General features: G+C 43.6%; 1 protein-coding gene across 1 annotated transcript in view; it reads left to right on the top strand.

Annotated features, from left to right (window-relative positions):
* The window catches only part of FAH (fumarylacetoacetate hydrolase), an 80,147-nt gene that overhangs the window by 20,498 nt on the left and 37,734 nt on the right, over positions 1–21,915 (top strand). The window contains exons 4-7 of the mRNA XM_077263153.1: positions 119–168; positions 1,591–1,681; positions 10,098–10,195; positions 13,658–13,710. Of these exons, the coding sequence (XP_077119268.1) occupies positions 119–168; positions 1,591–1,681; positions 10,098–10,195; positions 13,658–13,710 (292 nt within the window). The remainder of the gene's footprint in view (positions 1–118; positions 169–1,590; positions 1,682–10,097; positions 10,196–13,657; positions 13,711–21,915) is intronic.

Genomic DNA, 21,915 nt, shown 5'->3' with positions numbered 1-21,915 from the left:
AACTCCGAAACAAATTACTTTGTGCATGGTGGGCATAGCCCCATGCGGGAAGTAAGCTGATCAATGCATCCCTATGTGTGCGGAATCGCCAAACTAATCTCTGTGCACTTTTTTGCAGAGCATTTGTTCCGCAGTCATTGGCAAAGCTTCATCTGCCAGCAAATATTGGTATGTATCTTCTAAGCTGAGATATATAAAACTTTGAGGCTGCTCTACTTTCTGATTGACAGCATGTCCATTGGTGTAACGAAGCTTATTGCAATAAAAAAAAAACCAACTCTCATAGTTCTTTAATAGTATTGTATGGGCCATAAAGATCTTTGGGACCCCCAAGTTCCAGGGCCCACTGCTACCGCAACCCTTGCACGCACTATAGTTGCTTCCCAGGACATGTGCCTTGCGATGCATGTCATATTCATTGTGATCATTGAGATCTTCTTAGGATCACCATCTACATCATTATTCATACATATAGTCTGTTTGAGATGCAGTTCATAGAAGACCTGCAATGCTCCGGGAACACTCAGCACATATGCATTTGTATCTCACCCGCATCTACAACTCTCTGGACCTGATTTTATTACATTTGTGCTTTTTTTTTTTTGTCTAGTTTTTGGTGTTTTCTGACTGTTTTTAATTTGCGCCTTTTTTACAAAGATATTTATGTGTTCTCTGGTTTTGTTCTTTTTCATGTTCATCATTGAGAGCAGGATTTTGGGTTTCAGTTTTTAGAGTCGCAAAATTTTGGCACTAAATGTACTCAAGTTCCACCCTGGAGTACTCTGTGTGCAAACTTTGTGACATTTTAGCAGAACAATCGACTTTTCCCGCTACAAAGTCATATAAAAGAGCACTTCTGATTTTTGCACAAAAATTCGTAAAACCACATGCGTCATATTGAAGAATTTGGCACAAAGAATATAAACGAATACAATAAGACAAAAAAAAGAAGGGTGACTTAAAAAAAAAATGCAAATGACGAATCAGGGCCTTGTATCTATGATGACACCTCTTTGGGCTTCCAGGTCCCATTTCACTCTTTGGGACCTCACATGGTGATAACTCGTCTACACTCCCTCAGGCTTCACTCTACGCCTTGGTGGTCCACTAGTCCCAGATCTCTGTGGAGCCTTACAACAGGTCTCCCTGCGAGCACACACTGAGGAGAAGAGCCAAGCTTTAAAGTTTGGGCACACCCCAGGCCCACCTATAGATGCTGCAGTGCAATGTCCACTGACAAGCACAGAGCATCGAGGTGAAAGACCACCCGGCCAACAAATCCTTGTCCTGACAGATCACCAGGAGAACCATCATCAAGTAGCACAGGAATGGCGACCACATATATGGGGGCAAGCCCCGCACACGTCCAGTGCCACCCCTCTACAGACAGGATAAAATATTCTTATTTTCTGCCATTATTCCTTTTACCTAGTAACCATATTTATCAGGAATATTCACTTGGTTAAATAATTCAGCTTACAGTTTCAGGGAACTGATTTGTCTGCAGTTTACTACTTCTTCACTGTTCTACCCCAGAGACAGAAATGACTGAAGAGCAGCGGTAACACAGGTTTGGTGTTTGCCTTACAGGGGATTACACTGACTTCTATTCCTCCAGGGATCATGCTACAAATGTGGGGATTATGTTCAGAGGGAAGGAAAATGCTCTGATGCCAAACTGGTGAGTAGACGTTAACCCTGTGTGTATAGTCCATTGTTTTATTATGGACTGAGAATCAATGTGTGGTGAAAGTCTCCGAGCCAGTACCATACGGATATATACTGGACTGGAAGTGACAAGGCATAAATCAGAATCCATTAGTCCTTCAAGGGTATATTCATCAGCCATAAGGCTATGTGATTGGTGCAGCTCTTTAGGGTGCGTTTTTTTTGTACTCTTATATTTTTTTTTTTCCTTACTACGACCCGAATACCAAACTGGGACTCCGTGTAAAATGTAAAGAAGGCAATGACTTCCAAATTTCTTATAACCATATTTTATTCACAATAGAGCGTAGATTAGACTTTAAACATTAGACATACAGTATGAGAGATTATGACTGTGTACAACATGTATATATGAGTGTGTATGTACATTGAGTGTGTCTGTATCTACGCTATATGTGAGAGTGTGTGTCTGTATCTACACTACATGTCAGTGAGTGTGTGTCTGTATGTACACTATATGGAACGCCCGCCAGGGCCGTGGGTACTCTGTACCGGGTCCAGTACTTAAAGGGATGTGTCACGGCGGCAGTGACACGGTCCGTGGCCCTGGGTGCCAAATAAAAGGGACGGTCTTTAAATGGATTTGAATAAAGTTTGTAAAAATAGGAAATGTTCGTGACGCCACTTGTAGTACTCGGTCAGGGGTGACTGATACTGCTTAAGGGGGCCATCTGGGGTGGTGTTATGGCAGCAGGGATGGTATGGCTTCCCACAGGTGAAGCTGGGTCCCTAGGGCTTCTGGTGTGAAACCGGGTTTAGAGCTCCCCCTTATGGCCTGGAGTAAGAAAATGTTGCATGTACAGGTTACCTGTCAAAGGGATCCTCCTCGTTTCCAGGCATGGCATCACCCTTGCCTAAAAGCGCGAGAGGAAGGCAATACCACTGTGGTACCTGAACTCCTGGGGTGCCACATATACATGAGTGAGTGTGTTTGCATGTACACTAGATGTGAGTGTGCATCTGTATGTACACTATTCATGAGTGAGTGTGTCTGTATGTATACTATATGTGAGTGTGTATCTACACTGAGTGTGTGTCTGTATCTACACTATACAAGAGTTAGTGTGTGTCTGTATCTATCTACACTGTACATGAGTGAGTATGTCTGTATGTACACTGTACATGAGTGATTATGTCTGTATCTACACTATACATGAGTGAGTGTGTATCTGTATCTACACTGAGTGTGTGTGTCGGTATCTACACTATACATGAGTGAGTGTGTCTGTATGTACACTATATGTGAGTGAGTATGTGTCTGTATCTGCGCTATATGGAAGTGTGTATGTATCTACATTATACATGAGTTGGTGTGTCTGTATCTACGCTATATGTGAGTGTGTGTTTGTATCTGTGACGGGGTGTATGGCAGAGCAAGAAGGGACAACAGGCCAAGGGATGATTCAACAGATTTATTATCAAGAACGCTGGAACAACACATGCAGGTAGGTCTACAGAGTCAACAATTAGTCCAACGGAACAGGTTCGGGGCACCTCCCGATAATCCTTGTGCCAGCTAACAAAGCAATAGTCCACACGAGTCCAAGGGATCCCAAAACAATCCCATGAACGACGAGATATGTCCTCAGCTCAAGTCTCGCCCCGTTCGCTTCCGCAGTCACAGATGGACGTGGGTGTTGTGAATTCTGCTCTTGGGCTCCCTCCGGTGGTTGTTGGTGGTAGTGCAGTTGTCTTGGGGTTGTAATCCTGGGCAGGTGTTTCTGCTGATTGCAGCTCTATTAGGTATTTAGGTGTGCAGGATCCATGAGTCCTTGCCAGTTGTCCATTGTTCTTGGAGGGATTGCATCTCTCTCTGGTTCCTCATGCCTTGCTGCCAATTCAGCTAAGATAAGTGTCTGGTTTTTTTGTCTTTGTGCACACATGCTATGTGCTTTGCAATTCAGTGCAATTCATTGTGTTTTTGTCCAGCTTAGACTTTGTTTGGATTTTTCAGTCATGCTGGATTCTCAGGAGATGCAGATATACTTTCCATGTCTTTAGTTAGATGTAGAATATGTATTATCTGCTGTGGATATTTTTAGGATTTTAATACTGACCGCTTAGAAAGTCTCTCATGCGATTCCAAGGTCTTTTTTGGGGACAGGTCCAAATTTTTGAGTTTTAAAAACAATTGTAAACTGTTTTTTGCTCTGAAGCCTCGTTCCTCTGGTGATCCCATTCAGCAGGTTAAAATTGTCATCTCCCTGCTGCGTGGCGACCCTCAGGATTGGGCATTTTCCCTGGAATTTGGGAATCCGGCCTTGTTTAATGTAGATGCCTTTTTTCAGGCTCTAGGATTATTATATGATGAACCAAATTCTGTGGATCAAGCGGAGAAGACCTTGTTGGCCCTGTCTCAGGGTCAAGAAGTGGCAGAATTGTATTGTCAGAAATTTAGAAAATGGTCTGTTCTGACTAAATGGAATGAGGATGCTTTGGCGGCAATTTTCAGAAAGGGTCTTTCTGAATCTGTTAAAGATGTTATGGTGGGGTTTCCCACGCCTGTTGGTCTGAGTGATTCTATGTCTCTTGCCATTCAGATTGATCGGCGCTTGCGGGAGCGCAGAACTGTGCGCGCTGTGGCGTTGTCCTCAGAGCAGATGGCTGAGCCTATGCAGTGTGATAGGATTCTGTCTAGAACAGAAAAACAAGGATTCAGACGTCAGAATAGGTTGTGTTTTTATTGTGGCGATGCTTCTCATGTCATTTCAGTCTGCCCAAAGCGTACAAAGAGAATCGCTAGTTCAGTTACCATCGGAACTGTACAACCTAAATTTCTGTTATCTGTGACCTTGATCTGCTCATTGTCGTCATTTTCTGTCATGGCGTTTGTGGATTCAGGCGCCGCTTTGAACTTAATGGACTTTGAATTTGCCAGGCGTTGTGGTTTCCCCTTGCAGTCTTTGCAGAACCCTATTCCTTTAAGGGGCATTGATGCTACACCTTTGGCTAAAAATAAACCCCAGTTTTGGACACAGGTGACCATGTGCATGGCGCCAGCCCATCAGGAAGATTGTCGTTTTCTGGTGTTGCATAATTTGCATGATGCTATTGTGCTGGGTTTTCCATGGTTGCAGATACATAATCCTGTGTTGGATTGGAAGTCTATGTCTGTGACTAGTTGGGGTTGTCAGGGGGTTCATAATGACGTTCCTGTGATGTCAATCTCCTCTTCCTCCTCTTCTGAAGGTCCAGAGTTTTTGTCTGATTTTCAGGATGTATTCGATGAGCCCAAGTCCAGTTCCCTTCCACCGCATAGGGACTGTGATTGTGCTATTGACTTGATTCCAGGCTGTAAGTTTCCTAAGGGCTGACTTTTCAACCTGTCTGTGCCAGAACATACCGCTATGCGGAGTTATGTTAAGGAGTCTTTGGAGAAAGGGCATATTCGGCCATCTTCACCGTTGGGAGCAGGATTTTTTTTGTTGCTAAGAAGGATGGCTCCTTGAGACCCTGTATTGATTATCGCCTCTTGAATAAGATCACGGTCAAGTTTCAATACCCTTTACCTTTGCTTTCCGATTTGTTTGCCAGGATTAAGGGGGCTAGTTGGTTTACTAAAATTGACCTTCGGGGGGCATATAATCTTGTTCGTATTAAGCAGGGTGACGAATGGAAAACTGCGTTTAATACGCCCGAAGGCCATTTTGAATACCTTGTGATGCCATTCGGGCTCTCTAATGCTCCATCTGTTTTTCAGTCCTTCATGCATGATATCTTCCGGAATTATCTTGATAAATTCATGATTGTATATTTGGATGACATCTTAATTTTTTCCGATGATTGGGAGTCTCATGTGAAACAGGTCAGGATGGTATTTCAGATCCTTCGTGATAATGCTTTGTTTGTGAAGGGGTCTAAGTGTCTCTTTGGAGTGCAGAAGGTTTCTTTTTTGGGCTTCATTTTTTCTCCCTCATCTATAGAGATGGATCCGGTTAATGTTCAGGCCATTCATGATTGGATTCAGCCCACATCCGTGAAGAGCCTTCAGAAATTTTTGGGCTTTGCTAATTTTTATCGCCGTTTCATTGCTAACTTCTCCAGTGTGGTTAAACCCCTGACCGATTTGACGAAGAAAGGCGCTGATGTAACGAATTGGTCCCCTGTGGCTGTCTCTGCCTTTCAGGAGCTTAAACGCCGATTTACTTCTGCCCCGGTGTTGCGTCAGCCAGATGTTTCTCTTCCGTTTCAGGTTGAGGTTGACGCTTCTGAGATTGGGGCAGGGGCCGTTTTGTCTCAGAGGAATTCTGATGGTTCCTTGATGAAGCCGTGTGCCTTCTTTTCCCGTAAGTTTTCGCCTGCTGAACGCAATTATGATGTCGGCAATCGGGAGTTGTTGGCTATGAAGTGGGCGTTTGAGGAATGGCGACATTGGCTTGAGGGAGCCAAGCACCGTATTGTGGTCTTGACCGATCATAAAAATCTGATTTACCTCGAATCTGCCAAACGGCTGAATCCTAGACAGGCTCGATGGTCCCTGTTTTTCTCCCATTTTGATTTCGTGGTCTCGTATCTTCCGGGTTCTAAGAATGTTAAGGCTGATGCCCTCTCTAGGAGTTTTTTGCCTGATTCTCCTGAGGTATTTGAGCCGGTCGGCATTCTGAAGGAAGGGGTGGTCCTTTCTGCCATTTCCCCTGATTTGCGACGGGTTCTGCAGGAATTTCAGGCTGACAAACCTGACCGCTGTCCAGTGGGGAAACTGTTTGTTCCTGATAGATGGACTAGTAGAGTGATTTCTGAGGTTCATTGTTCTCTGTTGGCTGGCCATCCTGGTATTTTTGGTACCAGAGATTTGGTTGGTAGGTCCTTTTGGTGGCCTTCTTTGTCGCGTGATGTGCGTTCTTTTGTGCAGTCCTGTGGGACTTGTGCGCGGGCCAAGCCTTGTTGTTCCCGTGCTAATGGGTTGCTTTTGCCTATGCCGGTCCCTGAGAGGTCCTGGACGCATATTTCTATGGATTTTATTTCAGATCTTCCAGTTTCCCAGAGGATGTCGGTTATCTGGGTGGTTTGTGACCAGTTTTCTAAGATGGTTCATTTGGTGCCTTTGCCTAAATTGCCTTCCTTTTCTGATTTGGTTCCGTTGTTTTTTCAGCATGTGGTTCGTTTGCATGGTATTCCGGAGAATATTGTGACCGACAGAGGTTCCCAGTTTGTTTCTAGGTTTTGGCGGGCCTTTTGTGCTAGGCTGGGCATTGATTTGTCTTTTTCTTCCGCATTTCATCCTCAGACAAATGGCCAGACCGAGCGAACTAATCAGACTTTGGAAACTTATTTGAGATGCTTTGTGTCTGCTGATCAGGATGATTGGGTGGCTTTCTTGCCATTGGCCGAGTTTGCCCTTAATAATCGGGCTAGTTCGGCTACCTTGGTTTCGCCCTTTTGTAATTTTGGTTTTCATCCTCGTTTTTCTTTGGGGCAAGTTGAACCTTCTGATTGTCCTGGTGTGGATTCTGTGGTTGACAGGTTGCAGCAGATTTGGGCTCGTGTGGTGGACAATTTGGTGTTGTCTCAGGAGGAGGCTCAGCGTTTTGCTAACCGTCGTCGGTGTGTTGGTTCCCGGCTTCGGGTTGGGGATTTGGTCTGGTTGTCTTCCCGTCATGTTCCTATGAAGGTTTCTTCCCCTAAGTTTAAGCCTCGGTTTATTGGTCCTTATAGGATTTCTGAGATTATCAATCCGGTGTCTTTTCGTTTGGCCCTTCCGGCCTCTTTTGCCATCCATAATGTTTTCCATAGATCTTTATTGCGGAAATACGTGGTGCCCGTTGTTCCCTCTGTTGATCCTCCTGCTCCTGTGTTGGTTGATGGGGAGTTGGAGTATGTGGTTGAGAAGATTTTGGATTCTCGCTTTTCGAGGCGGAGGCTTCAGTACCTTGTCAAATGGAAGGGTTATGGCCAGGAGGATAATTCTTGGGTTTTTGCCTCTGATGTCCATGCTGCTGATTTGGTCTGTGCCTTTCATCTGGCTCGTCCTGATCGGCCTGGGGGCTCTGGTGAGGGTTCGGTGACCCCTCTTCAAGGGGGGCGGTACTGTTGTGAATTCTGCTCTTGGGCTCCCTCCGGTGGTTGTTGGTGGTAGTGCAGTTGTCTTGGGGTTGTAATCCTGGGCAGGTGTTTCTGCTGATTGCAGCTCTATTAGGTATTTAGGTGTGCAGGATCCATGAGTCCTTGCCAGTTGTCCATTGTTCTTGGAGGGATTGCATCTCTCTCTGGTTCCTCATGCCCTGCTGCCAATTCAGCTAAGATAAGTGTCTGTTTTTTTTGTCTCTGTGCACACATGCTGTGTGCTTTGCAATTCAGTGCAATTCATTGTGTTTTTGTCCAGCTTAGACTTTGTTTGGATTTTTCAGTCATGCTGGATTCTCAGGAGATGCAGATATACTTTTTATGTCTTTAGTTAGATGTAGAATATTTGTATTATCTGCTGTGGATATTTTTAGGATTTTAATACTGACCACTTAGAAGTCTGTCTGTCCTATCCTTTTCTATTTAGCTAGAAGTGCCTCTTTTGCTAAATCCTGTTTTTCTGCCTGCGTGTGTCTTTCCTCTTATACTCACAGTCAATATTTGTGGGGGGCTGCCTATCCTTTGGGGTTCTGCTCTGAGGCAAGATAGAATTCCCATTTCCATCTATAGGGGTATTTAGTCCTCCGGCTGTGTCGAGGTGTCTAGGACGTGTTAGGTACATCCCACGGCTACTTCTAGTTGCGGTGTTAGTTTAGGGTTTGCGGTCAGTACAGGTACCACCTACTCCTGAGAAAGTCTCTCATGCAGCTCCAAGGTCACCGGATCATAAAACTTGGGGTCTTGCCTCGGCTAAGAATCCCTACTCCTTCTCCTTCAAGGGTCAACTCACATCTGATCTCAAAAATAAGAATGGATTGTCTGAGCTCCTGGGATCAGCCCATGAAGGGGGTAGGGGTCACACCTTCTATTCAATGGTTGGGTCCACCAGAAGATTCTAGACTGGTCTGCTCCGCTTAGTCTATCTAGTCTGTGCATTTGACTAGCCACCTGCTGTGAGGAAGAATGGCTATTCCTTATAATAATAATAATAATTTTTATTTATATAGCGCCAACATATTCCGCAGCGCTTTACAACTTATAGAGGGGACTTGTACAGACAATAGACATTACAGCATAACAGAAATCACAGTTGAAAACAGATACCAGGAGGAATGAGGGCCCTGCTCGCAAACTTACATCCTATGGGGAAAAGGGGAGACACGAGAGGTGGATGGTAACAATTGCTTTAGTTATTTGGACCAGCCATAGTGTAAGGCTCGGGTGTTCATGTAAAGCTGCATGAACCAGTTAACACATAAACACATTTTCCAGTGGTGGGTGCCACGAGAAAAAAAGAAGTGAGAGAAGAGCTACTAAAAATCAATAAATTTATTCAGAATATTATTCTAAAAATGCATAACACATGATAAAATTAGACAAAAGTGAGTATGTACTGTTTGTTTTTTTTTACATTTACGCTGGTAACCAGGGTAAACATCGGGTTACTAAGCGCGGCCCTGCGCTTAGTACCCCGATGTTTACCCTGGTTACCCGGGTGCTGCAGGGGGACTTCGGCATCGTTGAAGACAGTTTCAACGATGCCGAAGTCGTTCCCCTGATCGTTGGTCGCTGGAGAGAGCTGTCTGTGTGACAGCTCCCCAGCGACCACACAGCGACCACACAGCGACGCTGCAGCGATCAGCATCGTTGTCTGTATCGCTGCAGCGTCGCTGTGTGAGACGGGGCCTTAAGTTACATACATCCCATGACATTGCAAAGTGTACAGTAAATACAACCAAAGAGAAGTCGCACCACATCATGACATATTATACAAAATACAGGACAGGGAAAAAAAGTACATATCATGACAGTATCTACACTATATGTTAGTGTGTGTGTCTGTATGTACGCTATATATGAGGTGGCTAGGAGAATGATAATGAAGTCTTGATCAGGACCTGGCAGGTAGACCAGAGAACCTTGGAGGTGAATTTGAGCTGAGAGGGAAGCATTGATGATGATCACGGAGGAGAATAAAATGATCATGTTCATCATATTGAGTCACTGTGAACAATTCTCAAATCTAACCTGCTGTCAGTACATCTTGTATTTAGGCTCTGGATGACACAAACACAGTAGATCTCTCTATTGCCTAGTGCGTGGAATGATTACCCAGATCACCAAGCCCCAACTTCACCAAAATGTTTTTTATAATTCTATTTCTAATGTTCTCTACAGAACTGTCTTCTCTTTTCTAGCAGAAAAAAAAAAACTAAATGGAAAGTCTATTTCTCCTCATCTGACTGGTGGTTATCAGATCGGCATGTAGCCTTCCACCAATATTGCTCTTTATTCCGTTTCCATAGGTTGCATCTTCCAGTTGGGTATCATGGACGAGCATCTTCTGTTGTTGTTTCTGGTTCTCCTATTAAAAGACCAAAAGGACAAACAAGACCAAGTGATGGTAGGTCAATCATGATGTATTGCCATTGCAAAGGCAACTAAGTCCTCGCTGCTATGGGGCTGGAGGACGGCCGCTGTTTTTTATTTCTTGCTTTCTTTTTTTCCATTCCTTACGTGCCAGTGACAAGGCAATCTGTTGGCTAAATATTATTATCCCAGAAATGGTATACATTAGTATTTTTATAGAGGCCATCCTAATTATGAGCAGGAGTAATTTTATAAACCCTTTTTTCTTTAGCTAAGCTGAGATAAAGTTTAGTGTGCATGCCTGGTTTATGGGGTGTCCTCTCTTTAGGATCCTCATCTGTAGGGAAAAAAAGAGAGCCCCTCTCTGCCTCTGTAGGACCTCTCCTGTCCTACATTATACGGACCACCCATTGATTTGCATAAGCGCTGTGTAATGCCTTATTTCCCCTATGGTTGCGCTGCATTGAAAAATGAGAACTTGCCACCAGGTTCACACACCCCAACCTGGAGGCCATAATGTATTCTTTTTTACTATTACGAGACCTTTCTTAGGCCCTCTTTATACCATCTTTTAAAAATTTCTGACAACCTCACAATTTGATATTATAAGCAAAAAAACTCTATGTTGTGAAACATACGCAAACTGATGCATTTAAGGCAAGTATATCTGTTTGTTTTTTTTTTTTTTTAACACGCACAATTTTTTTTTTTTAATTGCTCAGGTTTTTTTTATTGAAACAAAGGGAAGTGTTAGGAGGTTACGTTTTTCCCTATCTTTTTCAAATCCTTTCTTTCCAAAAATATATCTCTTATTATTTACCTACACATTACCATAATGGTAAGTCACCACTACAATGCAAATTTAAAAGTTAACCAAAAAAATCTCAAAATTGAAAAAGAATTAATTTAGATTTTGAAGTAGGCTTTAAAGAAACATGTGGCCTCATTGTTTGTTTGTTTTTTTACCCCCCAAAATGGCTGGACTTCAGAACTGATGACATTTCCTAGCTAAAATTATGCATACTGTCATTCAAAACTTAACATAATAAAGGCAAAAAGTCAAGAAGCATTTCACCCTTATTTTCTATAAAGGTCAGAATACATAATAGATTAAATGTGAATCAATTACTCTATTTTCTCTGGCTAATATGTCATAGGTTAGTGTAATAGTAAAGTCAACTTGGAATAAGTTTGCAGCATTTTTTGCAATCTAATAGTATATCTTTTGTTGTGTGACTTTTGAACCAAGAAGATCTTAAAAAATGCTAGGTCTCTTTTGTGTTTCCTTTTATTACGAAAGCATGAAAGAACACCTGCCATTTTGGAGAGCGTTTTTATTTTACACTATCTATGAGGTGGGTAGATAGTGTGTGCAAAAAATGAGTTTAAAAATTCTTACACATTATGTAAAATACAGATCTTCTGTCACTTAAAGGGTTTGTCTGGTCTAAAAGGAAAAGTCTAAAGTCACTCTGTGTTCCAAGCTTGTGAATGTTCGTCACAGTGACATTGCTTTCCTCACGGGGAGAGTGATGTTACGCTTGTAGGGAAGGCTGAATAACTTTCACTAGGTAAACACAAACATGCAACATGTTCACACCCAAGGCCACAAGGGGGAGCTTTTGATCTTATTCCTAGGTGACTCCCCTATATAAATTGTGGTTTGGAGGGAAAGTGAGGCAGTTCCTGTCAGAGAGACAGAGGGGAAGGAAGGAGAGGGGTCGTACAGCCACGAGAAAGTGCTGCAGCTCCTGGACAGAGATAATACTGAGAGCAGAACAGATTGTAGCGAGCGTGTAGGGAGCGAATCACAGGAGAGTGACATCAGGGGAGGACAGCTGAGAATGAGCGATCTCCCTCTGAAGCACAGATAACTGGTAGCTGGAACACCGAGGTTGTAAGGGACTCTAAGACTTACAGTAGAGACCGGCAGGACAGCTGAACTGCAAGTTACCTGTCCGCCTCAATACCCAGGAGGCACAGTGACACATAGAGCCCGGGTCGTGATAGAGACCCTGTAAAAAGGCTCGAGTCACCTATCATACGTGTTTGTGTCCTATCCTATATGGGGGACAGAGAGAAGAACTGTGAGGACCTTACTAGAAGCCATAGGCAGTAAGGGACTACAACACCACTGCGCTAGAGGAAGGCTTTTAACTCCACCTGCAGAAGCGGACTCCCAACTTGCCTCCAAGCTGGCCGGACTCTGCCTATTCTGTGATCTGGTACCCTGGACTGTGGGTACCTGAAGTCTTCAGTAAACCAGGTAAAGAGACTGCAAAACTGTCTCCTCGTTCTTCACTGCACCTCTCACCATACTACCATCTACATACTGGGAAGCCCTGGGGATATACTTCACCTGTGGGAAGGTATACCATCTAGCTGCCATAACATCACCCCAGAGGACCCCTTAAAGCAGCGACGGTCCCCACTGACAGAATACCACAGGTGGCATCACGAACATAATATCAATTCCCCTTTTACATGGGCGCCCAGGGCAACGGACCAGGTCACCACAGTGACATCCCCCTGTGATCACCAGACCCGGTACTGGGTACCCCACGGCCCTGGCGGGCGACTCATATGTGCTGGGAGGATTCACAAGTCTGCAGTCACTCAGAGTGACTGCAGACTTTTCATTATAGACCATACAATCTCTCTAACATTAATAGATGCAGCCTTCTGGTCTTCTTGTGTCTCCTTCCTAGTAGCAAGCATGGCTATAAAGAGCATCCATCCCACTAGAAAAATTGACCAATAAAAATTGGTGCGAATTGAATTGCTGGACTAATTCCATTGGCCAGGTCAGTAGTCTGTGGTGATCAGACAAGAGCCCTAAAAAATCGCCTCCTAGCTCCCGGAATCCAATGCGTTTTTTTGTTTTTTTTTGGTTAAACAGGCTTACCTCGACATCACATGTCAAACTTCAACAATGAAGTTGCGCCAAGCTAGACAATCAACAGAGATTGCTGGGAGATAGGAGGTGGTTCTCAGGCACCAGACCAATGGCCTTGGATTACTTTTGTCACAAACACTCGGAGACCACCGGAGCGTGCCATGCTCAGGGAAAACCCGAGCAACAAGTATAGTCACTCATCACTACTAGGGATCACTTATTACGGGTGGAAGAAAGGTGATTCCAGCAGATAAACAGGAAAGGGTTCTTTACAGTTAGACTGTGGAATGCCGACCACAAGAGATAATAATGGCAGACTCTATAACAGCTTTCAAAAAAGAGCTGGACGATTTCCTTGATACATATAACATTGTAGGTTTTAGTTAACTTAGTGGCAAAAGGTTGAACTTGATGGACCTAGGTAGTTTTTTCAACCTACGTAACTGCGTAACTTTCCAGCAACTATTACATCCTGTATCCATTTCAACATGAAAAATTTGGTGAAAGATCCTCCTTAAGCAAGGGAATCTAACCGACTTGATACGGGGTCCAGTGACGTAAAAAATAAATAAAACTACTCTTTTTCAATTATTTCTCTAGACAAACCACCAATTTTTGATGCCAGCAAACTTTTGGACATTGAGCTAGAAATGGTGAGCTGCTTTCTTCATATTTCAAGCAATACTGTATGTATGTCACGGGCAGACAGACATTAGAAACCTCTGTGAAAGAACAGTATGTGAGCCCCTCTTATCTTAATAAACCTATTTTTTTTCTTTCTCCTAGTCCATTAGTAATTGTGAGCTCTGAAGTTTATTCGCTCATGCCCTTAAAGAGAACCTGTCAGCAGGATTTATCACTATAAAGTATTGCTATATTGGCACTATTACACTGATCAACCCCTTTCCGACATCGGGCATATTAGTATGCCGACATAGGACTTCCTCTCTTTGATGTAGGCTCCGGCGGGGAGCCCACGTCTTTCCTGGCACATGTCAACTGTTTTGAACAGCTAACATGTGCCCGGAACAGCTGCTAGTGGAATCACGTTTCACCCTCGGCTATTAATCCTTTAAATACCACTGTCAAACGCTGACAGCGGCTTTTAACAAGCGCTTCCGTCCATCGAGCTGGAAATCTACCCACCGGCGCGGGTCACCGGTTCATTGGCATGACAATCAGAGGTCTCCTGGAGACCTCTATGGTTGTCACTGCCGCTCAGTGGTCAGCGCTCATTGCAATTGAGCAATTCAGCTACATGTAGGCTATCTGATCATCGCCTATATGTAGCAGAGCCGATTGAGTTATGGCAGCTTTTAGTCTCCCATGAAGACTATTGAAGCATGCCAAAAGTAAAATAATAAAAAAAATAAATAAAAGTACAAATCACCCCCCTTTCGCCCCATTCAAAATAAAACAATAAAAAAAATCAAAAATACACATTTGGTATCTCCGCATTCAGAATCGCCCGATCTATCAATAAAAAAAAAAGATTGCTAAACGGCGCAGTGAGAAAAAAGTCAAAACGACAGAATTACTTTTTTTGGTTGCCGTGACATTGCATTAAAATGCAATAACGGGTGACCAACAGATCATAACTGCATGGTATCATTAAAAATGGGAGCTCAGCACGCAAAAAATAAGCCCTCACCCAACCCGAGATAACGAAAAATGGACACGCTACGGTTATTGGAAAATGGCGCAAATGTTTTTTTAACATAGCTTGGATTTTTTTTTTACCACTTAGATAAAAAAAAAACCTAAGACATGTTTGGTGTCTATGAACTCATAATGACCTGGAGAATCATAATGGCAGGTTAGTTTTAGCATTATCTGAACTTAGTAAAAAAGCCAAACAAAAAACAAGTGTGGGATTGAACTTTTTTTTTTTTTTTTTTGCAATTTCACTGCACTTGGAATTTTTCTTTCTTTTTTTCTAGTACATGACATGGTAAAACCAATGGTGTCATTCAAAAGAACAACTTGTCCTGCAAAAAACAAGCCCTCACTTGGCCATTTTGACCAAAAAATAAAAAATTTATGGCTCTGGGAAGAAGGGTAGCAAAAAATAAAAATACAAAACCAAAAATACCTCTGGTCGTTAAGGGGTTAAATCGACGCCTTTGTTGAAAGAATCTGATGCGTGGTTCTTTTTTTAATCATGGTTTTAAGTTTTCTTCTTATGACTTTTTCAGGTGGGTTGGGACTTCTTTTGCTCCAGCTCCTCGCCCGTCTCCTCTATTTCTACAGGTCGCTGATTATTCAGTACCTGCCTCCATTTTGAAATTTCGCACTGCCATCATTGACTGGGCAGAACTTGCGCAGTGTGAGGTTCCACATCTGGTCTTTGGGTTTTCAACAAAATGGGGCAGAAGTCTGTGCATGCGCAGATTGAGATCTCTGCTTAGATCTGAGCGCCTTTTTATTAGAGGCCAGAAGACCAAATGTGGAATCTCACACTGCGCGCGCACCGCCAACCCAATTATGGCGCCGGCCGCATGAAATTTAAAAACGTAAGCAGGTCACTGAATACTCTGCGACCTATTGAAACACAGGAGGCAGGCAAGGGGCCAGAGCAGAAGATGAAGAAGCCATCAGAATAAATCTTTAAAACCATGATTAAAAAAGAACCACTGATTGGATTCTTTCAACAAAGGTATCAATTTAATCAGTGTAATAGCGCCGTTATGGGCATACCTTTACTTCATAGTGCTAAATCCTGCCAACAGGTTCTTTTTATGTGCACTCTAATTGATAGTAAGAAACTCCTTTTTGATTGTGGGCCCCTAGTGAAGCTGCACCAATGCTATGTCCGCCCCTGATATGCCTTATGCCGTCATTTATGTTTTCTGTGAGATTATCACTGTCTGATAAACCATGTCATACACAATATCAACTTGAAAAAAGCCTAGTGAGAAATCATGCATTACATGAGGAGCCTAATGAGAAATCATGCATTACATGACGAGCCTAATGAGAAATCATGCATTACATGGGGAGCCTAATGAGAAATCATGCATTACATGGGGAGCCTAATGAGAAATCATGCATTACATGACGAGCCTAATGAGAAATCATGCATTACATGGGGAGCCTAATGAGAAATCATGCATTACATGACGAGCCTAATGAGAAATCATGCATTACATGGGGAGCCTAATGAGAAATCGTGCATTACATGGGGAGCCTAATGAGAAATCTTGCATTACATGGGGAGCCTAATGAGAAATCATGCATTACATGACGAGCCTAATGAGAAATCATGCATTACATGGGGAGCCTAATGAGAAATCATGCATTACATGGGGAGCCTAATGAGAAATCATGCATTACATGGGGAGCCTAATGAGAAATCATGCATTACATGACGAGCCTAATGAGAAATCATGCATTACATGACGAGCCTAATGAGAAATCATGCATTACATGGGGAGCCTAATGAGAAATCATGCATTACATGACGAGCCTAATGAGAAATCTTGCATTACATGACGAGCCTAATGAGAAATCGTGCATTACATGAGGAGCCTAATGAGAAATCATGCATTACATGACGAGCCTAATGAGAAATCATGCATTACATGACGAGCCTAATGAGAAATCGTGCATTACATGACGAGCCTAATGAGAAATCGTGCATTACATGAGGAGCCTAATGAGAAATCATGCATTACATGGGGAGCCTAATGAGAAATCATGCATTACATGACGAGCCTAATGAGAAATCTTGCATTACATGGGGAGCCTAATGAGAAATCTTGCATTACATGACGAGCCTAATGAGAAATCATGCATTACATGACGAGCCTAATGAGAAATCGTGCATTACATGAGGAGCCTAATGAGAAATCATGCATTACATGAGGAGCCTAATGAGAAATCATGCATTACATGACGAGCCTAATGAGAAATCCTGCATTACATGGGGAGCCTAATGAGATATCATGCATTACATGACGAGCCTAATGAGAAATCTTGCATTACATGGGGAGCCTAATGAGAAATCATGCATTACATGGGGAGCCTAATGAGAAATCATGCATTACATGGGGAGCCTAATGAGAAATCATGCATTACATGGGGAGCCTAATGAGAAATCTTGCATTACATGGGGAGCCTAATGAGAAATCATGCATGTCCCCATAAGGCCTATAACTATAATATAATAATCACAAGACACTTTTTAAAATTTGGAATAAATGGCCGTGAGGTTTTATTTTGAGTTACAAATTCCATAAAAATTAACTAAATAACCAATAAATAATATCCATAAGTTTATAAATCCAAATTTCCATCAACTTCCATAAACCAAATCCACCCAAGGTTGGGTGATTTTTTACCCACAAATAAAACCAAACGACAGGAGGAAATGACAACATAAAGGGAGGGAGGGCGGGCTCTTCTTTTCTTCAAGCGCCGGCGAACTGAGTATCCATGTTGTGAATTTACTTTTTGCTCCCTCTAGTGGTTACTAGTTTTTTGACTCTGGTTTTTCTGTCATTCCTTTTATCCGCACCTGGGTCGTTAGTTAAGGGTGTTGCTATTTAAGCTCCCTGGACCTTCAGTTCAATGCCTGGCAACGTAGTTATCAGAGCTAGTCTGCTGTGCTCTTGTCTACTTATCCTGGTTCCAGTTATATCAGCTAAGTCCGCTTTTTGCTTTTTGCTATTTTGTTTTGGTTTTGTATTTTTGTCCAGCTTGTTCCAAATATATATCCTGACCTTTTCTGGAAGCTCTAGGGGGCTGGTGTTCTCCCCCCGGACCGTTAGACGGTTCGGGGGTTCTTGAATTTCCAGTGTGGATTTTGATAGGGTTTTTGTTGACCATATAAGTTACCTTTCTTTATTCTGCTATCAGTAAGCGGGCCTCTCTGTGCTAAACCTGGTTCATTTCTGTGTTTGTCATTTCCTCTTACCTCACCGTTATTATTTGTGGGGGGCTTCTATCCAGCTTTGGGGTCCCCTTCTCTGGAGGCAAGAAAGGTCTTTTGTTTTCCTCTACTAGGGGTAGCTAGATTCTCCGGCTGGAGCGTGTCATCTAGAATCAACGTAGGAATGATCCCCGGCTACTTCTAGTGTTGGCGTTAGGAGTAGATATATGGTCAACCCAGCTACCACTGCCCTATGAGCTGGATTTTTGTATTCTGCAGACTTCCACGTTCCTCTGAGACCCTCGCCATTGGGGTCATAACAGTTTGCCAGGCCAGTATTAAATGTTTAATGCATTGCAGAAGAGGGATTATAAGAAAGAAGATTCTGAGTTTTTTTTTTTTTTTTCTTCTTCCCCTTTACCTCAGAGTGGCTATGCTTGCTGCAGACATGAATGTCCAGACCTTGATTACAAGTGTGGACCAGCTGGCTACTCGTGTGCAGGGCATACAAGACTATGTTATCAGTAATCCTAGGTCAGAACCTAAAATACCGATTCCTGAACTGTTTTCCGGAGACAGGTTTAAGTTTAGGAATTTTGTGAATAATTGTAAATTGTTTTTGTCCCTGAGACCCTGTTCATCTGGAGACTCTGCTCAGCAAGTAAAAATTGTTATTTCGTTCTTACGGGGCGACCCTCAGGATTGGGCTTTTTCGCTGGCGCCAGGAGATCCGGCATTGGCTGATATTAATGCGTTTTTTCTGGCGCTCGGTTTACTTTATGAGGAACCCAATCTTGAGATTCAGGCAGAAAAGGCCTTGCTGGCTATGTCTCAGGGGCAGGACGAGGCTGAAGTGTACTGCCAAAAATTTCGGAAATGGTCCGTGCTGACACATTGGAACGAGTGTGCACTGGCCGCTAATTTTAGAAATGGCCTTTCTGAAGCCATTAAGAATGTTATGGTGGGTTTTCCCATTCCCACAGGTCTGAATGATACTATGGCACTGGCTATTCAAATTGACCGGCGGTTGCGGGAGCGCAAAACCGCAAATTCCCTCATGGTGTTGTCTGAACAGACACCTGATTTAATGCAATGTGATAGAATCCTGACTAGAAATGAGCGGAAAATTCATAGACGCCGGAATGGCTTGTGCTACTACTGTGGTGATTCTACACATATTATCTCAGCATGCTCTAAACGTATAGCTAAGGTTGTTAGTCCTGTCACCGTTGGTAATTTGCAACCTAAATTTATTCTGTCTGTAACTTTGATTTGCTCACTGTCGTCTTTTCCTGTCATGGCGTTTGTAGATTCAGGTGCTGCCCTGAGTCTTATGGATCTGTCATTTGCTAAGCACTGTGGTTTTACTCTTGAACCATTAGAAAATCCTATTCCTCTTAGGGGTATTGATGCTACGCCATTGGCAGCAAATAAACCGCAGTATTGGACACAGGTTACCATGTGCATGACTCCTGAACACCGCGAGGTGATACGTTTCCTGGTTTTACATAAAATGCATGATTTGGTTGTTTTAGGGCTGCCATGGTTACAGACCCATAATCCAGTCCTGGACTGGAAGGCTATGTCAGTCTCAAGTTGGGGCTGTCGTGGTATTCATGGGGATTCCCTGCCTGTGTCTATTGCTTCTTCTACGCCTTCGGAAGTTCTGGAGTATTTGTCTGATTATCAGGATGTCTTCAGTGAGTCTGAGTCCAGTGCACTGCCTCCTCATAGGGACTGTGACTGTGCTATAGATTTGATCCCAGGCAGTAAATTTCCTAAGGGAAGACTGTTTAATCTGTCGGTACCTGAACATACCGCTATGCGTTCATATATCAAGGAGTCTCTAGAGAAAGGACATATTCGTCCGTCTTCTTCCCCTCTTGGTGCGGGATTCTTTTTTGTGGCAAAAAAGGACGGATCTTTGAGACCTTGTATTGATTATCGGCTTTTAAATAAGATCACTGTCAAATTTCAGTATCCTTTACCGCTGTTGTCTGACTTGTTTGCCCGGATTAAAGGTGCCAAGTGGTTCACCAAGATAGACCTTCGTGGTGCGTACAACCTTGTGCGCATTAAGCAAGGTGATGAATGGAAAACCGCATTCAATACGCCCGAAGGTCATTTTGAGTACTTGGTGATGCCTTTTGGGCTCTCCAATGCGCCTTCAGTTTTTCAGTCCTTTATGCATGACATTTTCCGGAAGTATCTGGATAAATTTTTGATTGTTTATCTGGATGATATTTTGGTTTTTTCTGATAATTGGGATTCGCATGTGGAGCAGGTCAGGTTGGTCTTTAAAATTTTGCGTGAAAATTCTTTGTTTGTCAAGGGCTCAAAGTGTCTCTTTGGTGTACAGAAGGTTCCCTTTTTGGGGTTCATTTTTTCCCCTTCTGCTGTGGAGATGGACCCAGTCAAGGTCCGAGCTATTCTTGATTGGACTCAGCCCTCGTCAGTTAAGAGTCTACAGAAGTTCTTGGGTTTCGCTAACTTCTACCGTCGTTTTATTGCTAATTTTTCTAGCATTGTGAAACCTTTGACGGATATGACCAAGAAGGGCTCCGATGTAGCTAACTGGGCTCCTGCTGCCGTGGAGGCTTTCCAGGAGTTGAAACGCCGGTTTACTTCGGCGCCTGTTTTGTGCCAGCCCGATGTCTCACTTCCCTTTCAGGTTGAGGTGGATGCTTCAGAGATTGGAGCAGGGGCCGTTTTGTCGCAGAGAGGCCCTGGTTGCTCTGTTATGAAACCTTGTGCCTTTTTCTCTAGGAAGTTTTCGCCTGCCGAGCGAAATTATGATGTGGGCAATCGGGAGTTGTTGGCCATGAAATGGGCATTTGAGGAGTGGCGTCATTGGCTCGAGGGTGCTAAGCATCGTGTGGTGGTCTTGACTGATCACAAAAATCTGATGTATCTCGAGTCTGCTAAACGCCTTAATCCGAGACAGGCCCGCTGGTCATTGTTTTTCTCCCGCTTTGATTTTGTTGTCTCGTATTTACCAGGTTCAAAGAATGTGAAGGCCGATGCTCTTTCTAGGAGCTTTGTGCCTGATGCTCCTGGAGTCGCTGATCCTGTTGGTATTCTTAAAGATGGAGTTATCTTGTCAGCTATTTCTCCGGATCTGCGACGTGTGTTGCAGAGATTTCAGGCTGATAGGCCTGAGTCTTGTCCACCTGACAGACTGTTTGTCCCGGATAAGTGGACCAGCAGAGTCATTTCCGAGGTTCATTCCTCGGTGTTGGCAGGTCACCCGGGAATTTTTGGCACCAGAGATCTGGTGGCCAGGTCCTTTTGGTGGCCTTCCTTGTCAAGGGATGTGCGGTCATTTGTGCAGTCCTGTGGGACTTGTGCTCGAGCTAAGCCTTGCTGTTCTCGTGCCAGCGGTTTGCTCTTGCCCTTGCCTGTCCCGAAGAGACCTTGGACACATATCTCCATGGATTTCATTTCTGATCTTCCGCTATCCCAGGGCATGTCCGTTATCTGGGTGATATGTGATCGCTTCTCAAAGATGGTCCATTTGGTTCCTTTGCCTAAGCTGCCTTCCTCTTCCGATCTGGTTCCTGTGTTTTTCCAGAACGTGGTTCGTTTGCACGGCATCCCTGAGAATATTGTGTCAGACAGAGGATCCCAGTTCGTTTCCAGATTCTGGCGATCCTTTTGTAGTAGGATGGGCATTGATTTGTCGTTTTCGTCTGCTTTCCATCCTCAGACTAATGGACAGACGGAGCGAACCAATCAGACTTTGGAGGCTTATTTGAGGTGTTTTGTCTCTGCTGATCAGGACGATTGGGTGACATTCTTGCCGTTGGCTGAGTTTGCCCTTAATAATCGGGCTAGTTCCGCCACCTTGGTTTCGCCTTTTTTCTGCAACTCTGGTTTCCATCCTCGCTTTTCTTCAGGTCATGTGGAGCCTTCTGACTGTCCTGGGGTGGATTCTGTGGTGGATAGGTTGCAGCGGATCTGGAATCATGTGGTGGACAACTTGAAGTTG

This window comes from Ranitomeya variabilis, chromosome 5, assembly GCF_051348905.1.
Source record: "Ranitomeya variabilis isolate aRanVar5 chromosome 5, aRanVar5.hap1, whole genome shotgun sequence".
Classification (NCBI taxonomy): Eukaryota; Metazoa; Chordata; class Amphibia; order Anura; family Dendrobatidae; genus Ranitomeya; species Ranitomeya variabilis.
The sequence above is the reverse complement of the archived record's forward strand: the minus strand, read 5'-3'. Positions and strand labels throughout refer to the sequence as shown.